Source organism: Nanorana parkeri, unplaced genomic scaffold (genome assembly GCF_000935625.1).
Source record: "Nanorana parkeri isolate BGI_ZX_2015 unplaced genomic scaffold, ASM93562v1 scaffold987, whole genome shotgun sequence".
NCBI lineage: Eukaryota > Metazoa > Chordata > Amphibia > Anura > Dicroglossidae > Nanorana > Nanorana parkeri.
Window position 1 is genome coordinate 100,213 of NW_017307255.1, and position 23,358 is coordinate 123,570.

General features: G+C 43.1%; 1 protein-coding gene across 1 annotated transcript in view; it reads right to left on the reverse strand.

The window, feature by feature from the left end:
* Positions 1–18,484, reverse strand: part of LOC108795626 (peptidyl-prolyl cis-trans isomerase FKBP8-like) — a 28,561-nt gene extending 10,077 nt beyond the window's left edge. Inside the window, exons 1-5 of the mRNA XM_018566913.1 lie at positions 18,330–18,484; positions 14,163–14,251; positions 10,035–10,252; positions 7,411–7,583; positions 3,282–3,359 (exon numbers count right to left, since the gene is read on the reverse strand). Coding sequence (XP_018422415.1) covers positions 3,282–3,359; positions 7,411–7,583; positions 10,035–10,252; positions 14,163–14,251; positions 18,330–18,410 — 639 coding nt within the window. The 5' untranslated portion in view covers positions 18,411–18,484. The remainder of the gene's footprint in view (positions 1–3,281; positions 3,360–7,410; positions 7,584–10,034; positions 10,253–14,162; positions 14,252–18,329) is intronic.
* Positions 18,485–23,358: the final 4,874 nt, after the last annotated feature.

Here is a 23,358-nt window from a genome sequence, read left to right on the forward strand (position 1 = left end):
CTGATAACACTAAACTGATGAGCGGTAACAGCTTTTAAAGCGTCGCCTATGGCCAATTTTGGGTACGGTAGTTTTTGCGAGTTCGCGGACGCACGCAATTTTAAAGCTTAACATGCTTGCTGTCTATTTACCCGACATGACCCCGTCTTTTATATTTTGCCAAAAAATGTGGGTAATAATAATTGTTTTATAACATAACGTAGGGAAAACTGTTTTTTTCCCCAAATGTTTGGTACTTTTTTCATTATATAGTAAAAAATAAAACCCCCAGTGGTGAATAAATACCACCAAAAGAAAGCTCTATCTGTCCCCAAAAAAGGGTATAAAATTCATTTCAGTACAGCGCTGCATGACGGAATAAATGTCAGTCAAAGTACCACAGCGCTGAATACTGAAAAATGGCCTGGACAGGAAGGGGGTTTAAAAACCCAGGTCAGCAAGTGGTTAAAGCCTAACACCAGCTAACGCTTTTTAAACTGTTTCAGCAACTTTTTTTTTTTTTCGTTTGCAAAAAAGGTTTGATCTAAATAAATAAAAGCTGTCAGATAAAAGCACCCCCCGCAATGGTATAGGGTTTGTCACAACCCCTAGTCGCTACTGCTGGGCAGCTTGGCCTGCATGTAAATGAGGAGAAAAATATAAGTCTGCTCGTGTAAAGATACACTGATGCACTGACCCTTTTCCTGTGTGCATACAGGTGTCATTTCACACTGAGCTAAATGTAGGTTTTTATGGATATAGTAATGTTCCTAATACTAGACATGTAAGTCGGCAAAAAAATTAGTTACTGTTTGTTTCGTTCTTTGGTATTTGGGTCCGAAAGTCAATTCGTTTCGGGATTCAGACAAATCTGAAATTTTCGTTAATTTTGGATGAGATAAATGATATTTTCGAACGCATTTTCATTGCAGCAAAGTAACATTAGAAAAAAAAAGTTATATTTTTCTTTTTAACTTTTGACAGTTCTCCCCCTCCTGCACCATACCAGGCCACATGACCTCAACATGTGGATGGTGCTTTGCTGTGGGGGACCCCCTGGATTAGGACAAGAGCTCTTCCTCCCAACCCTGTCCCGGTGGTTGTGGGGGTCTGCGGGCAGGGGTGCTTATTTGAATCTCTTAATATTTCATAAAGGGAGCACCCAGATGCCGCCCCTTCCCCTTGTAAATGAGTAAGGCCTTGTTCACACCAAGCGCGGAGCAGATCCAGACCAGAGCAGGTGCAGACCGGATCAAAACTGCGTCCAATGTATTCCTATGGTATTTTGACCTCCAGTTCACATCGCAGCGTGCAGATCCACACCAGATCCAGAGCAGGTGAAAAAACTGCGGCAACCCCTATTTTACCTGCTCTGGATCTGCTCTGGAAAGCATCAAAAACGCATCAAAAACGCATGCAAGTGCCTGAAAGCCCATGTTAAACTTTAAAAATTATTTTTTTTTTTTTACCAAGACCGGCCTGGAACGCATCAAAAACACGTAAAAAACGCGGCACAACCCACTGCACTGCGTGTGCAGAAACCTGACCGGATCTGCTCTGCATTTGGTGTGAACAAGGCCTAAGGGGTCGTTTTTAAAAAATTTTAAATAAACACACAACACCGTAAAAAAAAAAATTATTTGAAAAAAAAACCACAAGATAGGTTTTTGACAAGTCAAACAAAAATAAACCCCCCAAAAATGTCCATCGATGTAATCCACAGATTAATCCCATCATCCATCGATGTAGATCCACATCAATCACGGTGGACCACATCCGCCAACTCGCCGAAAGAAAAAATACCCAACGCCCGCCGATATGACCGATCCCGAAGAACTCTTGCCACACAATGACAGCTCTGACCCAAATATCAACAAAGGGGCGGAGTGAGTCGTGACATCATGGGACTTGTTCCGCCCTTTTGTTGACATTAGGGAGCAGAGTTGTTATTATGACAGTTTTGCTCCCGATTGTCAACAAAGGACAACGTGAGTTATGTTTGGATTGCATCAATGGACTTTTTTTTTTAATTCAAGGACGTTTTTTTTTCTCAGATAAAACACTTTTTTTTTTTTACGGTGTGGTGTGTTCATTTACAATGTTACTATATTTGGTGAATGAGTAGGGGTAATAGCTACCCCTTCTTCACAAGGGGTGGGGGGGGTTGTGGGTCAGAGGACTTTGTCCGACGTGGGACAAGGTGGTTTGCCAGGTCCCCCCTGGCAAAGCAACCTCCCCATGTTGAGGGCATGTGGTCTGGTATGGTGCGGGAGGGGGGCTTGCATGCTCATTTTAATGCGTTTCTGATGCATTTTTTTTCTGCACTAGAAAATGCTAATTTTCTAGGTTACTTCCTCTTCCTATCAGAGCATTTCCTACGTTTGTTTTGGAGATCAGACATGCTTTCTTTGTTGGCTGGCATGGTGCTAGTGTTGACTATAGCCATTCTCCGGTTCATAGCCCCAAAATCTGGGTGCGACTTTTCAGCAATCTCCCTCCACTTTGCCATCTTCTGGCGATTATTCTTATATTGGGGATGTTTGCTGTCGTACAGCAGGGGACAGTCCCGCACATATTGGATGAAATCATCAGCATCCACAAATTCCATCTCTTCACTTTCTCTCTACACTACAAAGAGGAAGTCCCTAGGTCAGGGGTAGGCAACCTTGGCTCTCCAGCTGTGCTGAAACTACAAATCCCATCATGCTTCTGCCTCTGGGAGTCATGCCTGTGGCTTGCAATGCCTTATGGGATTTGTAGTTTCAGCACAGCTGGAGAGCAAAGGTTGCCTTCCCCTGCCCTAGGTGATGACATAATCAATTCTGGGTCTTTTTCTTTTTGTATGCGTTCCGGTGCGTTTGCTATGCATTTGCACTGCGTTTTTATGCGGTTTGATGCAGGTAAAATTGGACAAGCAGTACTTTTTCTGACTGCACCTGAACGGACTGCAATGGTGTGAATTAAGCATAAGTAAGCCCATAGGAAAGCATTGGGATGTATTTTGACTGCAGCAGTCAAAATAAACGGACTGCATCACAACTGCATATGGTGTGAACTGACCCCAAGGATCTGGTAAGGGATTTTAGGGGACCCCATGCTTTTTTTTAACTTATTTAACAAAATGAATTCATTCAGAATGACATGCAGAAAAAATTTGGATGCATCCAAAATATTAGGACACGTAATATTTTCATTGGGAAATTCGTCCTAATTTCACTTTCGAATGAAAGGAATCGCAAATGTCTACCTAATACTTCAGTTGGTACCAAGTGCAAAGGACCATCCTTCAAAGTGTATCTTACCTTAGTTGTTGGCTCCAATTTAAGTGCTCTTTTAAGAACAGACATGGCTTCTTCATAGTGTCCTCTCTCCGATAGCACCTGCAAGGGATTCAAAGACAATGACAACTAACAAAGAAACCAAGTTATGGGCAAACACGTTACACACAATCGTCTTTCTTGCCACTGTTCCTATTTGCTTTACATTTGCAATAGCCGTAAGCTGGCCATACACCTATAAATTATCTGCAGATTTTCTATGGTCAGATGGAAAAAGTGCAACAGATTCCTCCATCTACGCTAAGCTGCTAGTCGGCCCTGCTGGCTCTCAAAACACCTGAACAGTGCCTGCATCCAATCAGATTGTTCAGGTATTTTGACAGCCAGCGGGGCCGACTAGCAAGAAAATTAGTCTTGGGCCAGCGAGAGCTTGCTCCATCCACACAGTTTAGCGTAGATGGAGGAATCTGTTGCACTTTTTCCATCTGACCATAGAAAGTCTGCAGATAATCTATAGGTGTATGGCCAGCTTTACTGAGTAGCCTAGTTGAAATTTAAAACTGGCCATGCTCAAAGTCCTGCTGACTCCACCTGTGAGTCCTGGATTTCGGATGGGTTTTACTGTCTTGACTGAAATTCCATCTGTGTGTGGCCCTGATGGCACCTCTCTGCTTTACAAAAGTCGATTATTCAAAAGACTTTTGGTGAACAAAGTAGGTGGAAAATTGTTGGGCAAACAGTGACTGCAATCAGTCAGCTATAGTCACTGTTCTTGTATTATGACAGTGACAGGGGTCAGCTGTCAGAATACAATAGCCCCACAAGGGAGATCCACTTATCCATGATGTTTAGTGTGGATGGAGGAATCTGTTAGATTTCTTTCATTCATTTCACAGGCTTAACAAAATAAATCTGTAAGTGTATGGCCAGCTGTAGTTGAAACCAGTTATATACATTCCAGGTGCATTAAAACAAAAAGTGAGTAAAGTTTTACAGTTTGCTTTCTTATGTAAGCTGCCACAGACTGAGCAGAAAAGCCTGCCCCCTGCAACAAGCAGTAGAGAAGAACCCTTGCTCTTTGTATTGATGTAGTGATCTGTCTGCGGAAGTCCCACCCATAGCTCTGAAATCAGCAAAGCTCATGTTCCCCTCCGATGGGAGAGATCTAGCTCTGATTCAGCAGGGAACATGATTGGCAATAAACATGTGCGATTTGTTTCGGAAAGATTTGTTGTTCGGACGAATTTTTGGAAATTCGTACATTCGGATACATAAAGGGTTATTCACAAAGCTGCCGAAGGACCAGCCGTAGCTTCGGCTGATCCTTCGGCTAGCTTCGGTTACGGGAGCCCTTCGGTTCTACTGTACAGGCTATTCACTATAGCCCGTACAGCTCCCGAAGTTGGCCAAGCTGCTCGGTCGAGCCGAAGGCATATGCTTCGCCTCGGCTGAGGCGAGGTGAAATCCGAAGCTGGCCGAACGGCCGGCCATTGGCCGGTTGAAAGCCTGCTACTGACAGCTGGGCAGAGCCAGCCGTCATCTCACGGCTGGCTCCGGCCACTTGCAATGACAGATCAGCGTCCCCTGGTTACTAGGTAATGAGAACTTAGCAGAGCCGGCTTTGACATCACCGCCGGCTCCGCTAAGTTCTCAATGTAATGACAGCTCGTCCCGGCCAATAGAAAACAGTTGGGCGGAGCTAGCTGTCACTGCTAGCTCCGCCCAATCGTTTTCTATTTTTTTGTCTACTTTATTAACTGGTTTTCTATTCTGCTCGGTACAACAGAGGTACCGAGCGGAATCGCCGAGCTGAATGCCACTCGGCGGCATTCGGCTATTCACTCACGGCTGTTCGGCCACTATGAAAATAGGCCGAACAGCAGCGAGTAGCCTGCCGGTGGTTCGGCTCACCCGTTCCAGTTGTTGGATCGGCTGAGTCGAACTCCTTCTGCACTTCGGGTCGGCCGAACATGCTGAGCATGTTTGGCCGACTCAAAGCCAGCTGAAGCAAGCCGATGCACGGCTGATTTCAGTCGGTGTACAGCTGAAATCAGCCGTACAAGCCTGAAGTGAATAGCCAAGCAGCGTTCGGCTCACTTCGGGTCGGTTATTCACACGGCTCCCTTTGGCAGCTTTGTGAATAACCCTCATAATTTGAGACTTTGTCTTTGTTATATGAATGACAGTTTAGAATTGTAATCAAATGGGCGGAACAAGCCCTGTGAAGTCACGGCTCACTCCGCCCATTTGGTTACATTTGGGCCGAAGCTGTCATTTTACGGCGAGTCTTCACAGATTCGTGCTGGTCGGCGTGCGGTGGGACTTTTTTTATTATGGCGAGTCGGTGGGCATCGTTCAATGTGATTGACAATGGATTACATCGATGGATCCATTTTTTTCTTTTTTTAAAAAAAGGAATTGTCAAAAACTGACTCTTTCTTTTTTTCAGTTAAAGGACTTTTCCAAAATCTGTGGTGTGTTTATTTACATTGAAAATGGTAAGTCCCTCCGCACTCCTCACAGCACATTCGGCCAAATAGCAATGGTGGTGCTCGCAGTGATACGCACGGATGGCAACGTGCACAGTAACAGTGAAAAGCAGGAATCACCAGCACTCGGTAAATGATGTTCAAACAATAAACGTCCATTCATTTGGACAGGTTGTCACAAACGAAAATACCAACGTTTCGGGGCCGCACAGTGTGACCACATTGTGTGTGTTAGAGTGGGACAATGGTCGCATTGTCACCCTGATGAAGGGACCCTGTGCGGCCCCGAAACGTTGGTATTTTCGTTTGTGACGACCTGTCCAAATAAATGGACGTTTATTATTTAAACATCATTTACCGAGTGCTGGTGATTCCTTCTTTTCAGTTTATTGACATTAACTTTTAACCCTTTAGTGAATGAGTAGGGGTACAAGTATCCCTTACTCATTCAAAAGGGGGGGGCGGCATCTGAGCCCCACCCCACCCCCATTTTTTAGGGGTGGCGTTCCCCCTTAAAATACCTACCAAACCTAAAGGGCCTGGTATGACTTGTGGGGGGAACTCCACGCACTTTATTTTTAACTTGGGGGGTCCCTCCTAACACTCCTACCAGACCTAAAGGGTCTGGTATCAATTGAGGGGGAACCTCATGCTTTTATTTTCTTCTGCGGACTGTAAAAAAAAAAAAAAGTTTTTTCCTTTTGTCTAATGTCACTTTGTTATAACGTAAATTTGTTTGTAATGAAAATTTGTACATACTACTGCTAACGAAATTAACAATAATTTGGATTTCGTCCGAATCCCAAAACGAATTGAACTTCGGACCCGAATCTCGAAAAATGAAATAATGAAAAATCTGAATGAAAACAGAACAAAACAAATTTTTTGCTGGCGCACATGTCTAATTGGCAAGTGGTGGAATGCTGATTGCCATACTTGCTCAGGATTTCAACTCACTAACTCAGGAAGTTCAACCCCCTATTTTCCCAACCAGATCAGTCCATAGTTCTATACAAGGTATGCAGATTGACTTGACTTGGATTTACTAATAAGATTCCTATCCAGGGACTATTAAAGGCAGGTTGGGTAGAATGAATTTGTGGCAGTGACAATACAATGCTTGAGTTTGCATCTGATTTGAGCACTACTATACAAAAAGCATGGTATGAGGCACTGACAGACTCTTTATGGCAGGGGTAAGCAAACTCTGGCCCCCCTGCTGTGGTGAAGCTACAAATCCCATTATGCATCTGCCTCTGGGAGTCATGCCTGTGGCTGTCAGAGTTTTGCAATGCCTAATGAGATTAATAGTTGCAGCACAGCTGGAGGGCCAGAATTTGCCTACCCCTGCATTATGGGAACAAGGCTGGTGGTTGAGGTTTTCCAGATTAATAAATAATTTTTGTTTCTTTTCCATTCTTCTATGCTAAACACTCAACTGACATTTGTCACAGGACTCATTGTTCGGTAGCTGTCCACACATGGACAAAAGTCAAAGTCACCCATGGGTCCTCTATTTAATGGTGGCGTTTGTCATTAGTTTGGGCAGTAACGATCAGACAGAATACAGTATTTCTATTACACTGTAATTGACCAATAAAAGCAGAAAGCAAATCACGGCGTTCTGTTTCTTAGTCATGTGGAAAAGGGTAAGGTGACATTACCTTGCCTTTCCTATAAAGTGCCTTTGCATTGTCGGTATCCATCTCTAGGACTGCATTGCAGGAATTAATGACGTCATCATAGTGATGAAGCTTGAGTTGGGCAGCTGCCAGGTTATTCAGACACTTGATTCTATGTTCACGAATCTCCTCGTCTTCCTCTGAGCTCAGGGGTTCTGAGTAATACAGATAATGGTGAGTCATTATCCAGGAGATGAGTGTATGAACATCCCGCTGCATGGTACCATGACAACATATCCAGACATAATGTTCCATTTTGGAATACCAGCTTGCAAAGTACTGCATATCGCCTGGTTATCTGTGATTAAAAGACACCTATAGAAGACTCTAATTGTGATAACAGTAAATGTGAAGATACAAAGGTCTTATTAACGTCATGATTATGTTTCCTATTTGTGATGCACATTTTGTGCTCCGATAATCTTCTCTAATGCATTTATGACTATGTGGCCAGCCGTCCTGAAACCCTGTGACGCAAACACAATGTTTGACCTCGGGCAGTTTCCAGGCAAACACTGTTTATTTAAAGGAACGTTGTGCATCATTTACTTTGTGCAGCTCAGGTGATTCGTTTTCCTTGTCCTTTTTAACTAATATTTGAAGATTATACACACAATGACTTACACTAAACTAGTCCATATTTACTTATGCTTTGAGTCAAACTGGCAGTTTGGTGACTTGCAGATGTATGTAAGTATTAGACCAATTTGTCTATACATACTATACACGTTCTCCCTCATATTTTAGACAACATAAAAACTGTGGCGTTGGGCTTAGACAAGTTACGGTAATTTCAATTGTTTTGTCTAAAATGGGATTGAGCTGCTTTATGTGCTATGGTGCTTTATACCGTTCATTGGGTACTAGTTACAGTTTATAAATATGTATGTAATGGAGGAAGCAATTAGAGCTGTTTTAGAAAACTGTCAATTTTGTAGGGTGTTTCGGTCTGTTGGACCATGTAGGGCAAATACTTCATCAAGACGTTAGTACAATTATGCCATTATGGTGCCATTACTGAACTACCTCATAGCTTCCATAAGAAGGTTTTTACATGTCCACCCTAACAGCAGCAATCATGGGGATCTTGGGAGTCTCAACAAGCAAATGGAGACCATTAGATAAGGCTGCCCATACCCCACTTCCAGTGGTTGAAAAATATTGTAACTCAATCCTCATCCAACCTCAGATGAGAGTGACTGCTCCCCATCCTTCAAATGACATCCCTGTCATATACATAATATGATGTTTGATTTAAGTTGATTAATCCTGAGACGATAAAAGGTACAGTAAGTTCTTCAACACTGCTTGTTTTTACATTTCTATGCTGCTACCTCAGATAAGGACTCATGTACGAAAAATGTCTTTGCTATAGGGATAGGAATAGTTTTTAAGTGGTTCCCAGTTCGGGAACCAATGTGTGTCATGTCATATATTAAATAGGAACATTTGCAATATAAATTGTCTTTGAGATTTTTTTTACTTTTAAATGAGAATTATGGGGATCCAACCTTTCAACCTCTGGGAGTGGGGTATGGGCAGCCTCATGTAATGGTCTCCATTTGCTTGTTGAGACATGGTTCTATTAGATTATAAACTCTCATGAGCAGGGCCATCCTAACCCTATTGTACTGAAATTGTATTGTAACTGTACTGTCTCCCCCATTTTGTAAAGCGCAAAGTGTTGGTGCTATATAAATCCTGTATAATAATAATAAGGGGGAGAGTGAAATACACTCATCCCCATACTTTCTATTGATTGAGAACTGAGCGATCACATACCATTGATCACTCAGTTCATGATCTTCTCCCTGTAGAGAGCGGTGACTGTCAGTCACCACTCCCCATAGGGATTCCCGCCTCACCCTCTCTTCGTTCCTCCAGCGCTGACTGACTAAACTTGAGACACCGGGTGGATCTGGACAATATTGTTGGGATCTTTCCTGGCTGCAGCACTGCTCTAAGCGGTCAGCATATAGAGAGCAATAGTCTGCTATATGCTGAGTTTTGGGTCACAGGAGGGCATTAGTAAATGTGCCTTACTGTAATCAATGGTTGTTTCCCTTCTCTTTGCTGCTCTTCCTTTTAAATTTGTATCTGTTCTCATGATTGGGCAGAACTTCTGTTTTGCAGAAGACTGCCTTGTCTCAGGAATGGATACATGGTGTCTGTGTATACGTTTGTATAGGCTTGAAACCTGAGCCAGCACTACAGGAGGAGGCCCTGAGCTGAAAAGGGAAGTTCTCCCCAAGCATGAGAAGACATGAGGATTTAAAAGGAAAAGCAGCAAAGAGAAGGGAAACAACAATGTAAGGCACACATTACAGTATTGTTTTATGTAAAAAAATCTGAGGGTTTAATGTCACTTTAAGGGAAAGAGAATATTTTGGAAGCTCAGATGAAGAATTTCTAAAATGTCGAATATTTAAAGGCTTAAATAATGTATTTACTTGGATTTACTTATGACAGAATGTATTTGATAAAACAGTTCACTATCTGTATTTTCTGGCTTTTTAAATGTTATCCATTCATCCAACAATGACTGAAGAAAAGGGTAAACCGTTGGCAGTAGTATCTAGAATCTAGTAATATACAGTAACAGTTACCTGCAGTGGGTAGAATGAGGATGCTTAGTGCTTGGCTATAAGAGTGCATGGCACTTCGATATTCTTCACGCTCAAAATGGAAATTTCCACATTCCCGTTTCTGGTTTGCAAGGCTAATGCGGTCAGAAGTGGTAAGAACGCCTAGACTGGGCTTGTCCCTGACTTTGATTAAAGTCACGTTGTATATTAGAGAGGCATCCGATGGGATGTCTGGATCCCTGCAATCCAATCAGAAGCAGAAAAAGTCAATTCAGTGCATGTGTATTTTTATTGAATATTACTTTTCTTAAAATAACAATAATCAAGTGTAATTTAGTTGATTTTAATATTGCATTTTGAAGGGGCATACGCTGAAAGTTTATATGGTAACATTTCTATTGTTAGGTTTAGTATATTCACCAATCCACTCCGGCTCATATCTGTTTCAGTAGCAAATTGTTATCATTGCATACTACCAAACATACAGTAAAATTATGGCCTCTTTGGATTCACAAACATATTGTACCAATTTGCATGGGATGGATCATGTGTAGGCTTTTAAAATTCCTTCTAGTGTGTCCAGAGATCAACCACAATGTTACCATGTTAAAGGCTTAAACGATCAGCTTTGATTAATTGCCAATGGTTCAAGTACCCCCCCTGCATATCAATAGCCTAAGGATCCAAGAGAGAGAGTCTACAAACATCCTAGATTATTTAGACCATAGAAAATGGTCTCCATTGTGTACTAAAGGTACAATAAGCTGATATGCACATCAATGAAACCCTAAATGGAGTTGTAAGTCTCTACCTTGTGAAACCAATGTTGATCTATCTTCATCAGTCACACATTATGCTCACCCAAACTCCTAACTATGATGTTTTTATTACCTAACTCTTTGTTCTTGACCTTGGTCCTAAATGCCCTCTGCCTCTTCTTGATGCCTTTGACCTTATCCTGTCTGTTACTGACTATGACTTGTTTTCTGATACTACAAGTGCCCCTCAACTTGGTACCATACTGTCTGCTTGTTTCTGACTGCAGCCTTTTTTAAGCAATTTTTCTGTTTACAAATTCTGTCCACCATGTATCTGCTCACTGCGGGGCCTTCTTCACTGATTCCTGAAATCTTAACTTCCAGGTTTTCCAGGGGTGCATGGGCTAGATGTTTTAGACCATTGCCATCTCAATCTCCATCTGGGTATGTGGCACACTATCAACCGAAAATCATGCTTGCCTGAGCTTATTCTTTGATATTGCCTGTGTTGACTTTCTTCAGTGCTATACTAGAATTGACTAACCCAGCCAATGCGATGCAGAATTTTTACAACATTCTGTGCTGTACCATCCCTGCACAAGTCACCGCACCATATGTTACACTAATTAAATGTTTTAAGAATGAAGCAGCTGCATGCAAGCTGAATATATTTATAACTTTACTGCCATCTCTTATGACAATATTGTTCTTGCAGAGTAGCATATGATATATCTGAAAAATGGTCCAAATAAAACATCTGACACGGATAAAATCAGTTATATTTCTGATTGCGCAGCTGCTGTTAAGTGTTGTCATCTCAATAGGCTTGGCAATGTCAGCATCTGCAGTGTATTGCTAATGGGTGATATATTAAGAAACATCTTGAACAAAACATTTTAGAGATTGCATTTTTTCAAAGAATCACAAATAACTATTCAGAGCTATTATTCTTACTGTCATTTAGTGGTGGCTTTGGATTGAAAGAGAGTGAGAGAAAGAGAAAATGTATTATCCTAGTTTAGAACATATTTTTGTAGTTAATTGTTTTAAATTATGGTCAGCTGACATTTCTTTTTAGAATGTGGAAACACAATGTTTCACAGGGCACCAGGGTGTACAACCGAGGCTCTGTTCCCACTGGAAAAACGTCCTCTCACATCCTGTGATTGTGACCCCAGGATATTGCTCTAACTTGAATTTCCTCCTAGCTCTCTACATGATCCATATATCCACTAGAGCAGGTGTCCTTAAATGGCAGACCAGGGTCAAGTACATGGACCAAGTGGCAGTTCTGTCTGGACTGCAATTGCATACCTGCACTGGGTTATGGCTGGCTGACAGTGCATACACTGGCCTCCAAGCAACTAGTGTCGTTAAATGTATTCTCCGTCCCCAGCATTACAGAAGTCTAGAAGAGTATGTTCTTCCATCTTCTACTGCAGCCTGCTCCATCTCCCAGATGCCACCTTTGGCCTACTAATAATAAAGGGGACAATATACAGAGGCACACTAAAGTGAACAACCAATGTAAGGGAGCACTTTGATGGGGACAACTAATCATTAGTTGTCTCCATCAGGGTGCCCCCTTATATTGGTTGTTCCCATCAGAGTGTCCCCTTACATCACGCCGAGCTGCCTCACCGACCAGAGCATCGCCAGGTGAGGCAGCCCCTTGGTCCTGTACGCTGGGTTGGAGGGAGGGAGGGGAGGGCTGGATGTAAGTTGTATGCGCACCCTCTCCCTGGGGCTCCGCCTGTGATGACGACTCCTCCCAGGGGCACCATCCGACAGCACAGGTGGACGCTTGGACAGTGGGCCTCAAGAGTCCCTGGAGGGGCTCCTGAGCCCCAACAGACGCACCGTGCTGTGGAGAAAAACGCTCAGGAGGCCTGGACCCCCTAGCCCATGATGCGCAATGCTCTGTGGAATGTTGGACGTCCTGCAGGATAGTAGAAACCTGTTCTTGCAGGCAGTTGGGAGCTTTCAACTGAGCAGCAGTTTTGAGTTGGCCTAATAACTTGTTGAAATCTGACATTTTTCTATAGGGCACAGAGCAGCTGCAGGGTAGAAGCTCGCTCGCTGTGTGGCAACTCCAGACTGAACCAGTAACTCTCTGCCCCCTCAGACCACTAGAGAGCTACCCTCCTGCATCTCTTAAATCCAGCCAATCAGGTAAGTGAATGGCGGACTGCGGTACAGTCACGGACTGAGTGACTGTTATGTCTGGACCACCTGGAATTTTAATTCAGTACTCCTGCACTAGAGGCTTGTGACAGTATCACCATAGATTTACTGTATATGTGTATTGGGAATGCACACTAGAGGGGGTAGGTTACCTTGCAGCAACTTTATGGGTGTTATTTGTACGAGGAATGATGGAAACCTCTCAAGTGGGGTCACAAGCAGCAGTACAAATCTAACAAAGGATCTTCCCCTTTCTGACTTTTTTTAAAACTAAGAAAATAATTTGCCCCCCTTCACTCTAGAGTCCTCCCTTCACATTAGGAGCTCCTGATCACCTCAAAAGAAACCCTTCACATGAGTCCTCAGTCTCCCCCTTCATAGGTGACTAGATGTCGACCTTACGGGAGAATACATTCCTTGTACAGTATCTCCATCTTCTAATTAAGTAATACATAGGTTCTGTTTACTTCAAGCAGGAGTGGTTAAAGTAAACCTGCCAGGTCTGCACACTACATAAACCTGGCCATAGGATGAAAATTGAGGCACCTGCTTGTGCGAGAGCTGGCAAGCTTGAGAGCTGGCCTATTCCTTCCTGCTTCCCACATATTCTTTTTGGCCCCTCACTATGATGGGCTTTATTGTTTGTCAGATGGGAAGTGTTATGGGGCACTAATAGTAAAGTAAAATTTGCATATTAGAGTATCCTCCAGGGCTCCTGGAGTGCTTGAGAAGACTTTTAAAGATACTGTATGTACAAACGCTTCAAGCAGGTGCCTGATTTGTAGTCTAAGGGTCAGGTTTGCTGGTACATAGAGCGGACAAGTGTACATTAGCCTCTCGGGTTCCAGCTGTTCCTGTCTGAAAGCAGGATATAAACATGATGTATTGGTAGGACAAGAATTATAATGCAGCAAATGTGCAAACTAGAACTACATGAAAAATGTGAATGACTGATTTTCTTGACATGACCATAGTGTGTAAACATCCTGTGAAGTTAGTGTACAATACATCTGATGTCAGGGTAGCCCCAGGGCCTTGGCACTTGCATATTTTATGGTAGGATCCTTCTGACCTGGGAAATAAATGACTAGGGATGAAAATAAATCTACAACGACTTCAAGTGCTTTAAATATTAGTTTTGCTAATGTAGTTTCTCTGTAAATAATGCTATACTTATGTATTTACTATGTTGCCATACGGTAGATACCTTCCCAGAAGACCAAAGGCATATAAGCCATTTGTTAGCAGAAAAGCCATTTCTCCAAGCTGCATTGATCGTACTCCCAGTTCTAGTGCCTGTGTATGTACAAGGAATAACAAAAGTAAAACAAAACCCTTATTAGATATAATAAACATGCCATTTACGTTGCATACACAGAATACATATCCTGGAATGTTAGTTTTACCATTGCATGTGTTAGTCAAAGGTAGATGACCATTCTGCTTCCTACTGCTTACTTAGGGTTGCCACTTTTTTTTCAGCGCCCCCGAACACTCTAGCGACTCACAGAAAAATGTTTGGGAGAATGAGTCATGACTTATTCATATGTAAATATCACAGTAGAGACCATTTTCAGTGGGGGGCCAGTAGCCCCTATTTTAATTTTGGTTGCCCCTGTCTGCCTGGCATCATGTGTCCGTGTTTCAGCTGCCATGAATCCCGGACACAGCATTCAAAACCCAGACTGTCCGGGTAAATCCTGGACAGGTGGCAACCCTAAGCTTACTATGTGGTTTTTCTGGGCAGTGCATAAACTTTGCATTGGAAATTAAACAGCTGTACACATTCACTGATGTGTCATGCTGTATAGCGGGGGTCAGCAACTGGTTGATGTTAATTTACCTGCTGATTGCAGCCATGTGACAGGTGACTACTCCACCGCCATGGGCATTGCTAGCCGCCATGGGCATTGCTAGCAATGTGCAGCTAGGGAACATGGCCTGCATGACTTTCCTTGTGCCGCAGCTGCCAACACCACTGCCACCCGTGTTTTTCTTGTGCTGTGACTGCCTGACATGCTGCTTCTAGGCAGCCAAAGTTCTTTACACAAGTAAAGCATTCCCACCTGCAGGATTAGGGACAATGAGCTAAAGAGGCTGGGGGTCAGTCAGTCATGTCAGCAGAGGGGCTTAATAGAGAAAGCTGAGTGAAGCTGGTGTTTGTGTGTTAGTGTTTGTGTGTGTATGTACAGTATGTAAGTGCGTGAATGTATATGGGTAAGTGTGTGTGGGTGTATGTATGTAGGTTTGGGTGTGAGTATTTATGTAAGTATGTGTATGTATGTGAGTGAGTATTTATATAAGTGTATGTGAGTGGGCTTGTGTTGCCGATATGCCTCACAGGGCGTACTACTGTGCTATAACTAAAGGGGGTTCGAATCATAGGGGTGCTGTTCACTAGGGTGTATATACTCCTGCATTCCATACCTTACACACTTCTGAACCCTGTACTCTGCATTTTGCACACTTCTGACCCCTGCACTCTATGTTACACACATTTGACCCCTGCACTCTGTACATTACACATTCCTGAACCCTACACTCTGTACTTTACACAACCTTGACCCCTGCACTCTGTATATTACACACTCCTGAACCCTGCACTATGTACTTTAAACAACTCTGACCTCTGCACTTTGTACATAGCACACTTCTGAGCTCTGCACTGTATACATAATACAGATTCACCGATACCATTTTTTCTGTATTGAGTATGAGTACCGATATTATCTTTTGGCACTCGCAGATACTGAATACAGATTTCGGCCGGGAAGCCGACTCCATGCTGTTTGGCCAGCTCGGTGCTGATTGGCCGGGAAGCTGGCTCCATGCTGTTTGGCTGGCTCCGAGCTGATTGGCCGGGAAACCGGCCCCATGCTGTTTGGCCGACTGTTAGGATCCAGAGCGCCTCCAGGTGACGCTGGAGCTAAGCCCTGCAGTTTCCGTACTCACCTGCGGGGGGTCTCCAGGCAGCCAGGAACTGCTAGGTACCAGACCTCCACTGGGTGGTGCTGGAAACTGCAACTCCAGTGCTCACCTGCAGGTGTCTCCCAGCTGCCACCAATCCACCACCTGGTGCTCCCTGGGAGGTTACTTAAGCCCTCCCTGCAGTAAGGTCTGTGGCTCAGTATTGTTTCCTGTTTCCTGTTAAGCCTGAGTCCCCAGTCCTGTAACCTGCTTCTGTTCCCGAGTCCTGTATCCTGTGTATGTTCCCTGCTTGTTGTCCAGAACCGTGACCTGTTTATGTTCCTGAGTCCTGTTAGCTCCTTGTACCCTGACCTTTCGTCCCTTAGTTCCCCCGGTGTTTTGCTTTGCTCCCTGGGTGTGCTTGCCTGTTTCTTCTTGCATGTGGTGTTGTTTAGGGGTAGTTGGTTTCTAAGACTTGTTTCTGTTGGTATTATTCTGGTTGGCATATTAAAACTGTATATCATATATTCTGCCTTGTCCTGTGTGGTCACGTGTTTGGTCTGCCTGTGTGGGTACCTGCGCAGGTGTGGGGTCAACCGTGCCGGTATCCCTGACACCGGCTCAATACTGATTGGCCGGGAAGCCGGCTACATGTTCCCTTGCAGCACTGCCGGTCACATGAAATCTCCCTCTGACCGGAAGTTCTGGTATCAGGGGTAAGTATCGAAGCATTTGAGTGAGTATAAGTACTTGCCCAAATACTCGGTATCGGTACCGGTATTGGTATTGGTGAATCCCTAGTACACAACCCCTGCATCAGACTTGGGTTGACAAATTACTCTCCAACCATGAAAAAATATGAATGGCAAGTTTCTCACTGAAGCTAAAAAGGTATGACAAGTTTATAACTTTACACTGACATTTGTATTCTTATATTTTTCTACGTTTTCTTCAACACTTCTTTACATTTTAATGGGGCCTTACGAAAGTATCTCCTTTAAAAAATAGGTAATTGCACCCTGGTGATCACTACCTCACCTGGGTTGCTTACTTCTGCTGTATAGCATATAGCATGAATACAAAATGTTATCTTTATATGTAATTAAAAAGTACAAATAAAATAATGTTTATAATTGCTACAGATAGCAAAGAGATAGATTAAATGGATAGCTTAGAGATGGATAGATAGATAGATAGATAGATAGATAGATAGATAGATAGATAGATAGATAGATACAGTGGCAGACCTAAGGAACAAAGACTATTATACATTTATACAGTTCTGACAAATACCGCAGTGCCGTACAGAGAACACTGAGCCAGTCACATCATTCTCTGTACAGAGGAGCTTACACTCTAATATCCCCCCACAGTCACACACTATTATTATACATTTATATAGCTCTGATATATACCATAGTGCTGTACAGAGGAGCTTACACTCCAAAGCAGAATTGCACCGGCTGTAGAAGGAATACAAATCCCAGCAATACATTAAAGAGCAATGCAGAATTTTTATATGAATTGAACTTAGGACTTTGCAACACACTGGACTCTAGACTTATCAACGCACTGGACTCAAGACTTAGCAACGCACTGGACTCAATATTTTATCCAAAACTGGGATAGAGAAATATATTATAATAGGGAACATTACAGTGTAATGTTCCCTATTATAATCCATTTCTTCAATGAAATGAAATGACAGCAATGTGTGCAGCTTCTGGGCACCTGCGCATCAAACATTCCCCCCCCGAGTCTCCCGTGACTTACTTTATACTCTGCAGCAATTTAGTGCTGCCAGGGCCCGACATCATGCCAACCACACGGTCTGAAGGGGGTGGAGCATTCACACGGTGCACACATCAGGAAGGAAGTGATCCGTCCGTGAGTCCCGTATACCGCCTGTATTGTATTCGGGGCATATACATTGCAGGCAGTATATGAGACCCCGCGGCGGGAGGACAGCAGCAGGGAGCACACTGACAGCCTGCGTGCTCCTCGGGCTGCCGTATGCTGCTCAAAAATGTTGCATATTAAAATCCATATTGAAAATACATGTATTAATAAATCATTAAATGTATTTTATTGTAAATGCAAATAGTGTCAGCACTTGAATTTAACTTGATATTGGGCTTTTGCAATCCCTTTTACAGCAGCACTTGGTAGTGAAGGGGCAATACTAGGAACCAATCAGCTGTGCTGTAAGTGTTCTAACATGGAAAAACCTGACTGGAGAAGAGGGATGACCTCAGTTTATCTTCTGCTTTTCCTTCACTGTCAAATCCACAGGCTGATGGTGGGGAGATGAAGCTGTTGTAAACTTAGCTATGCAGTTTTTTTGGCAGGCAAAACAGTTCACTTACATGTATTTCATCTGTGTATTTAGAAGTTTGTCTGGTGTTAAGCTTTAAAGTGGATTTCATTCCATGTGATTCCCCTATAAAGACATTCATTTATTTGCTACCTGTATTACATCTCCGTCATCCAGAACAAAGCATAGCTTGGGATCTTTCTCAACCAGACTTCCATCTTCCAAAATCCCCATGATAGTAACAGTCACCTCCTGACCTGGGAGGGGTCTTTCACCAAAACCTGGCTGCAGAATTTTCTTTTTCAATAGCCGGTCATCTAAAAACATATTTAGAAAAACATTACAATCAACAAAATATCGGTATGAGTTTACCCGAATACTTAGGTCTTGCATGATTCCAGATAACCATCTTTTTGGAGCTATACCAAATATATTGTGACATTTTATAATCCACAGCTATCTTCTCGTCCTTATTAGACTCTAGGCAAACCACTAAATAAACAGTTGATGTTTCACCTGCCAAAAGATTTATAATTCTTTTCAGCCAGTCTTTGCCACACAGTCAAGAAGAATATTCCACCATAGAATTCAACTGCTATCTAAAGAATATGGTATTATGGGTAGTGGTGATGGTGCTGATTCATTGTCCAATCACCAAGCTGGGGACATAGGAAGCTGCAAAATAAGGGGGTTACCTGCCTGACTGTGCAAAGGGGCACATATATTAAATAACAGATGGTTATAATAAAGAGTCTTGGCAGGTAAAACAGATTTACTGTATATATTTTTTTTATTTTTGCTTTGTCCCATTGAAGCAAACTTTTTAACCAGAACAGGCTCTGGTGGTAAAAGATGGTGTTGGATTGTATGCAAATATTTATACTGACAGCCCCAATGTGAAGACTAAGGGGTTGATTTGCTAAAGGCAAATAGGCCATTTACTTTGAAAGGGAATTTTTCGCTTAGCTTAGTGAATGAGTTGAAAATTCACTTTGCAAAGAAAACCCAATCACATGCAAGGAACATTTAAAAAAAATTATTTTTGCTTACACCTGATTGGATGATGGAAGTCAGCAGAGCTTCACAGCGGTCACTAACCTAAGCGGAAAATTCCCATGCAGCTTATATGCCTTTAGTAAATCGAACCCTAAGGGTTTCTTCACACCATCTCTGGACCAGAGCATTTTTTTGTCTGCACCTGAAATGCATGCCAATGTATTCCTATGGTATTTCTGGGCTCTGTTCCCACCAGTGCAGTCAGTTCTGGTGAAGGGGGAAAAAATGCTACATGCACTATTTCTTCTGGTCTGAAACGCACCAAAACACATGGAAACTGTTGTATGATTTGTTTGAAAAAAATCATTATTAAAAAAAAGATGGAGAGTTTAATACTGTACTTAATTGTACGGTATACCATGCATATATGCTAAAGAGGCAGGGCTGTAGCTACCATGGGGCGAGTAAGACACACGCCTCAGGCGCAGCTGAGAGGGGGCGCAGCCAGGGCCAGCTTGGTTGCGCCCCCTTGCCCCTGTTACCATGGCGAGCACAGGGCGCCATTGGCAACAGGGGCACCAGGTGTCCAACACAATAAGTACTATCCTTGTCGCACTCCTTACCGATATGTCCCTTGTAGTGGGGGGTGCTCGCAGTGACCGCGGATGGTGCCGCGAATGTCAGCAAAATTGTAGAAATGTCACCAGCACACCAATCCTTTTAAGATAGCAAAAGCTTAATTTATTGAAGTTTTTTGTCATATGACCAAACAAGCGCTTTCGGGACCGCGCAGGGTCCCTTCATCAGGCTTTAGCATTGACAATTGTACAGTGATCACATCTAGGTATAAATAGACAGACAGTTGTCTGTCTGTCAATTGTACAGTGATCACATCTATGTATAATACAACAACAGACAGTTGTTTTATGCAACTGTCTGTCTATTTATACCTAGATGTGATCACTGTACAATTGTCAATGCTAAAGCCTGATGAAGGGACCCTGCGCGGTCCCGAAAGCGCTTGTTTGGTCATATGACAAAAAACTTCAATAAATGAAGCTTTTGCTATCTTAAAAGGATTGGTGTGCTGGTGACATTTCTACAATTTAGTTGTCCAACACAGCCGCGGCTCGGCAGGGCGAAGAGGAGCGGCACAGGCTCCAACTTCTCCTCGGATCTCCGCTGCTCTCGCCCGTCTGTATGGGCAGAGGACTCTGTGTCCACAATCTCTTTTTCTATTTCAAAAGGGAAATGTCAGGGGTCTGTTTAGACTCCTGATATTTCCCCCGGAAAACGAAAACATTTTTCATTAGTTTCGTCAAACGAAACAAATTTTTATGCTATTTTGTGTTTGGCTACCAGTGCATTCTGCGCATGCACGATGCCATCCTGGATGCGGGGCGCATAACGTCACATACCGCACATATCTGTTGGGGGGGGGCATCATTTTCTGTTCTTGCCTCGGGCGCAAAAGGAGCTAGCTACGGCTCTGTAAAGAGGTTCCATAAATTGAAGAAGATACATGTTCAAAGCACCATTGGCTGTGGAATGATTGATGGTGCTACATTTAGTGGTTGCAGGAAGTCCACAAATAAGCAATCTTTACTACAATGGTGTGGAGAAAGGCAGCTCTGAATAAACAGCATGTTAAACCATGAAGATGGGCTGCAGCAGCAGCAGAAGACCACATTGGGTTTCATTCCCCCTAATTAAATTAAGGCCATATTGGTCGCAAAATAACTGGAGGACTGATTATTGTATTATGGAAAAACAGCCTGGTCTGATAAATTCAGATTTCTGCTGCAAAATGCAGATAGGAAGGGGTTGGGGCAGGGTACGGGGTCAACATCTGCCATACACAGTCTGGGTGCATTGTTTGGCAGATTCTGCTATTTTTCCCGAACGTTATCATCAGATGCATTTCCTCCTATGTATGCTTAGGATTAAACTATGATTTAAACTAGGTATGACCTGCTGCCCGGCTATGTGATTGGCCGGGAAGCCGGCTCTGTGCTGTGCTGGAAAACCAGCTTCCCAGCCAATCAACATCGAGCCAGCAAAACAGCATGGAACCAGCTTCCCAGGCAATCAAGAAGCCGGAGCGCCGTGTCATTACCCACAGCCTGGCTTCTTGATTGCCTGGGAAGCCGGCTCCATGCTAGCGGAAGTACCGGTATCGGTACTCTGTATCGGCGAGTACCGTAATATAACTATCGGTACTCGTACTCGATACAGAAAAAAACGGTATTGGTGCATTCCTAATTTAAACAATAAACAGGCCCACCCAAATTTAGACCCCCACATCTGAATTACTGCCTGCTTTGCTTTCAAGTATATATGAAATCTCAGATTTACAGCTTCACTGCTGTGTATATGTATTTGGTTATCTCCTTTTTCCCATTGGCTGGTTTGTGCCACATGACTTTTCACTCTTCTCCTAGCTGCCCAGCTATACCATGTACAACTAGCACTCAGTTTGGACTATTACTGGTAAGAACTGCTTTGTTCATACAGATTCTTATAGGCACCTGTTTTATTTGATGTTCTGGAGCAATCTTGATTTCAGAGTTGTAGAGTTGTTTGCCACTGATAATTCTGTACTTTTTTCAAAACCTTTTTTCTTTTCTCCAAAACATTTTTTTATCTTTGTATCCTCTGTCGCTATAAATCTATCTGGGTGCTAAAATTTTTAACACAAGTTGAGCCTCAGTGTTATTTACCTTTGAGCCTCAGTGTTATTTACTGTTGGTTTGCTGAACCCACATACTTTCTCTTTTGTGGACTGATACAGATTTGTTCCCTTATCTATTGAAAGTGTTCCGACACGTACATTCCTCTTTCTAGGGGCAAGGAGACTACTACCACTAATTTATAGACGGCTGTCTCAATCAATCAGAGGTCAGGAGTATGTAGAATACTCTCCATCACTAGAGAAAACCTGTACCTGTCTCTTCTTTCCCTTGAGGAGAATGGACACATTGGCGCAGTAGAGCCCCCTATGTGCCTTATTCGGACAGCGAGAAGAGCATTTGGATGTAGCAAAGGAAGCAAAATGTGGTCCCCGGCACTATAGGCCTAATTGTAATCACAATCTCTCCAACCACTGTTCCTCTGCAACTGTTTAGATAATTTTGTGGAACATTTATGGCAACCTCTTGAAGCTTTCTCTGGATGAGAGTTTCTCTCATTCAAGCACATGTTCACCTCAGGTTACAAGAGTCTCTGGAAGAATAATAGACTAGGATATGTAACAGATACTGCTCAATATGTAATTTATTTCAGGTCTAGCACTCACATAAATAATGTAATATACACCGTAAAAAAAATTCTGCTTCTCTCCCTATACAATGTAAGGGAATGCAAAAGTCACTTGAAGCATGTCAAATGCAGGTCAGAAGGTGAGATGCACCTACAAATTCTGAATTTTTTTGAAAGTATCTGAAACTGATGTCAAAAGCAAGCAGCCAAAGCCCTGTCAACAATGGCCCTTATTCTGGCAATACATGTAATGTAACCATTCTTTAGAGCACATGTGTCAAACACAAGGCCCGTGGGCTGAATCTGGCCCGCCAGGCCATTTCATGAGGCCCTCACAGCTCTAGGATGCACCGATACCGGTATCGGTTTTGGTGCCGATACTGGGCATTTTCATGAGTACTCGTACTTGTTAAAATGCCCAAATACTAAGCGCCAATACCGGTGCTGTAAACAGGCGCTGGGCTGCACAGGAAGGCTGCTGAGGTCCTACACAGCCACCTGAGAGTCCGCACAGCCCACCATAGACCCCGCATAGCCTACCATAGACCCCACATAGCCCACCGTAGACCCCGCATAGCCCACCATAGACCGCACATAGCCCACCATAGAACCTGCACAGCCCACCATAGAACCTGCACAGCCCACCATAGAACCTGCACAGCCCACCATAGACCCTGCATAGCCCACCTAAGAGTCCGCACAGCCTGCCATACAACATGCACAGCCATCTGAGAGTCCGCACTATTACACTAATTGCCATTATTTTTCCTAGGCTTCTACTTTCAGAGCTAGTTATTAAGTTACTACTAAAACTAGTAATAATTGAATGCAAAGGCATATATTTAATATGATAAAGAGTAGATACATTTATATAGTCTTACAGATACATCAGGCCCTTTGAGGGCAACCATAATGCTGATGCCGCCGG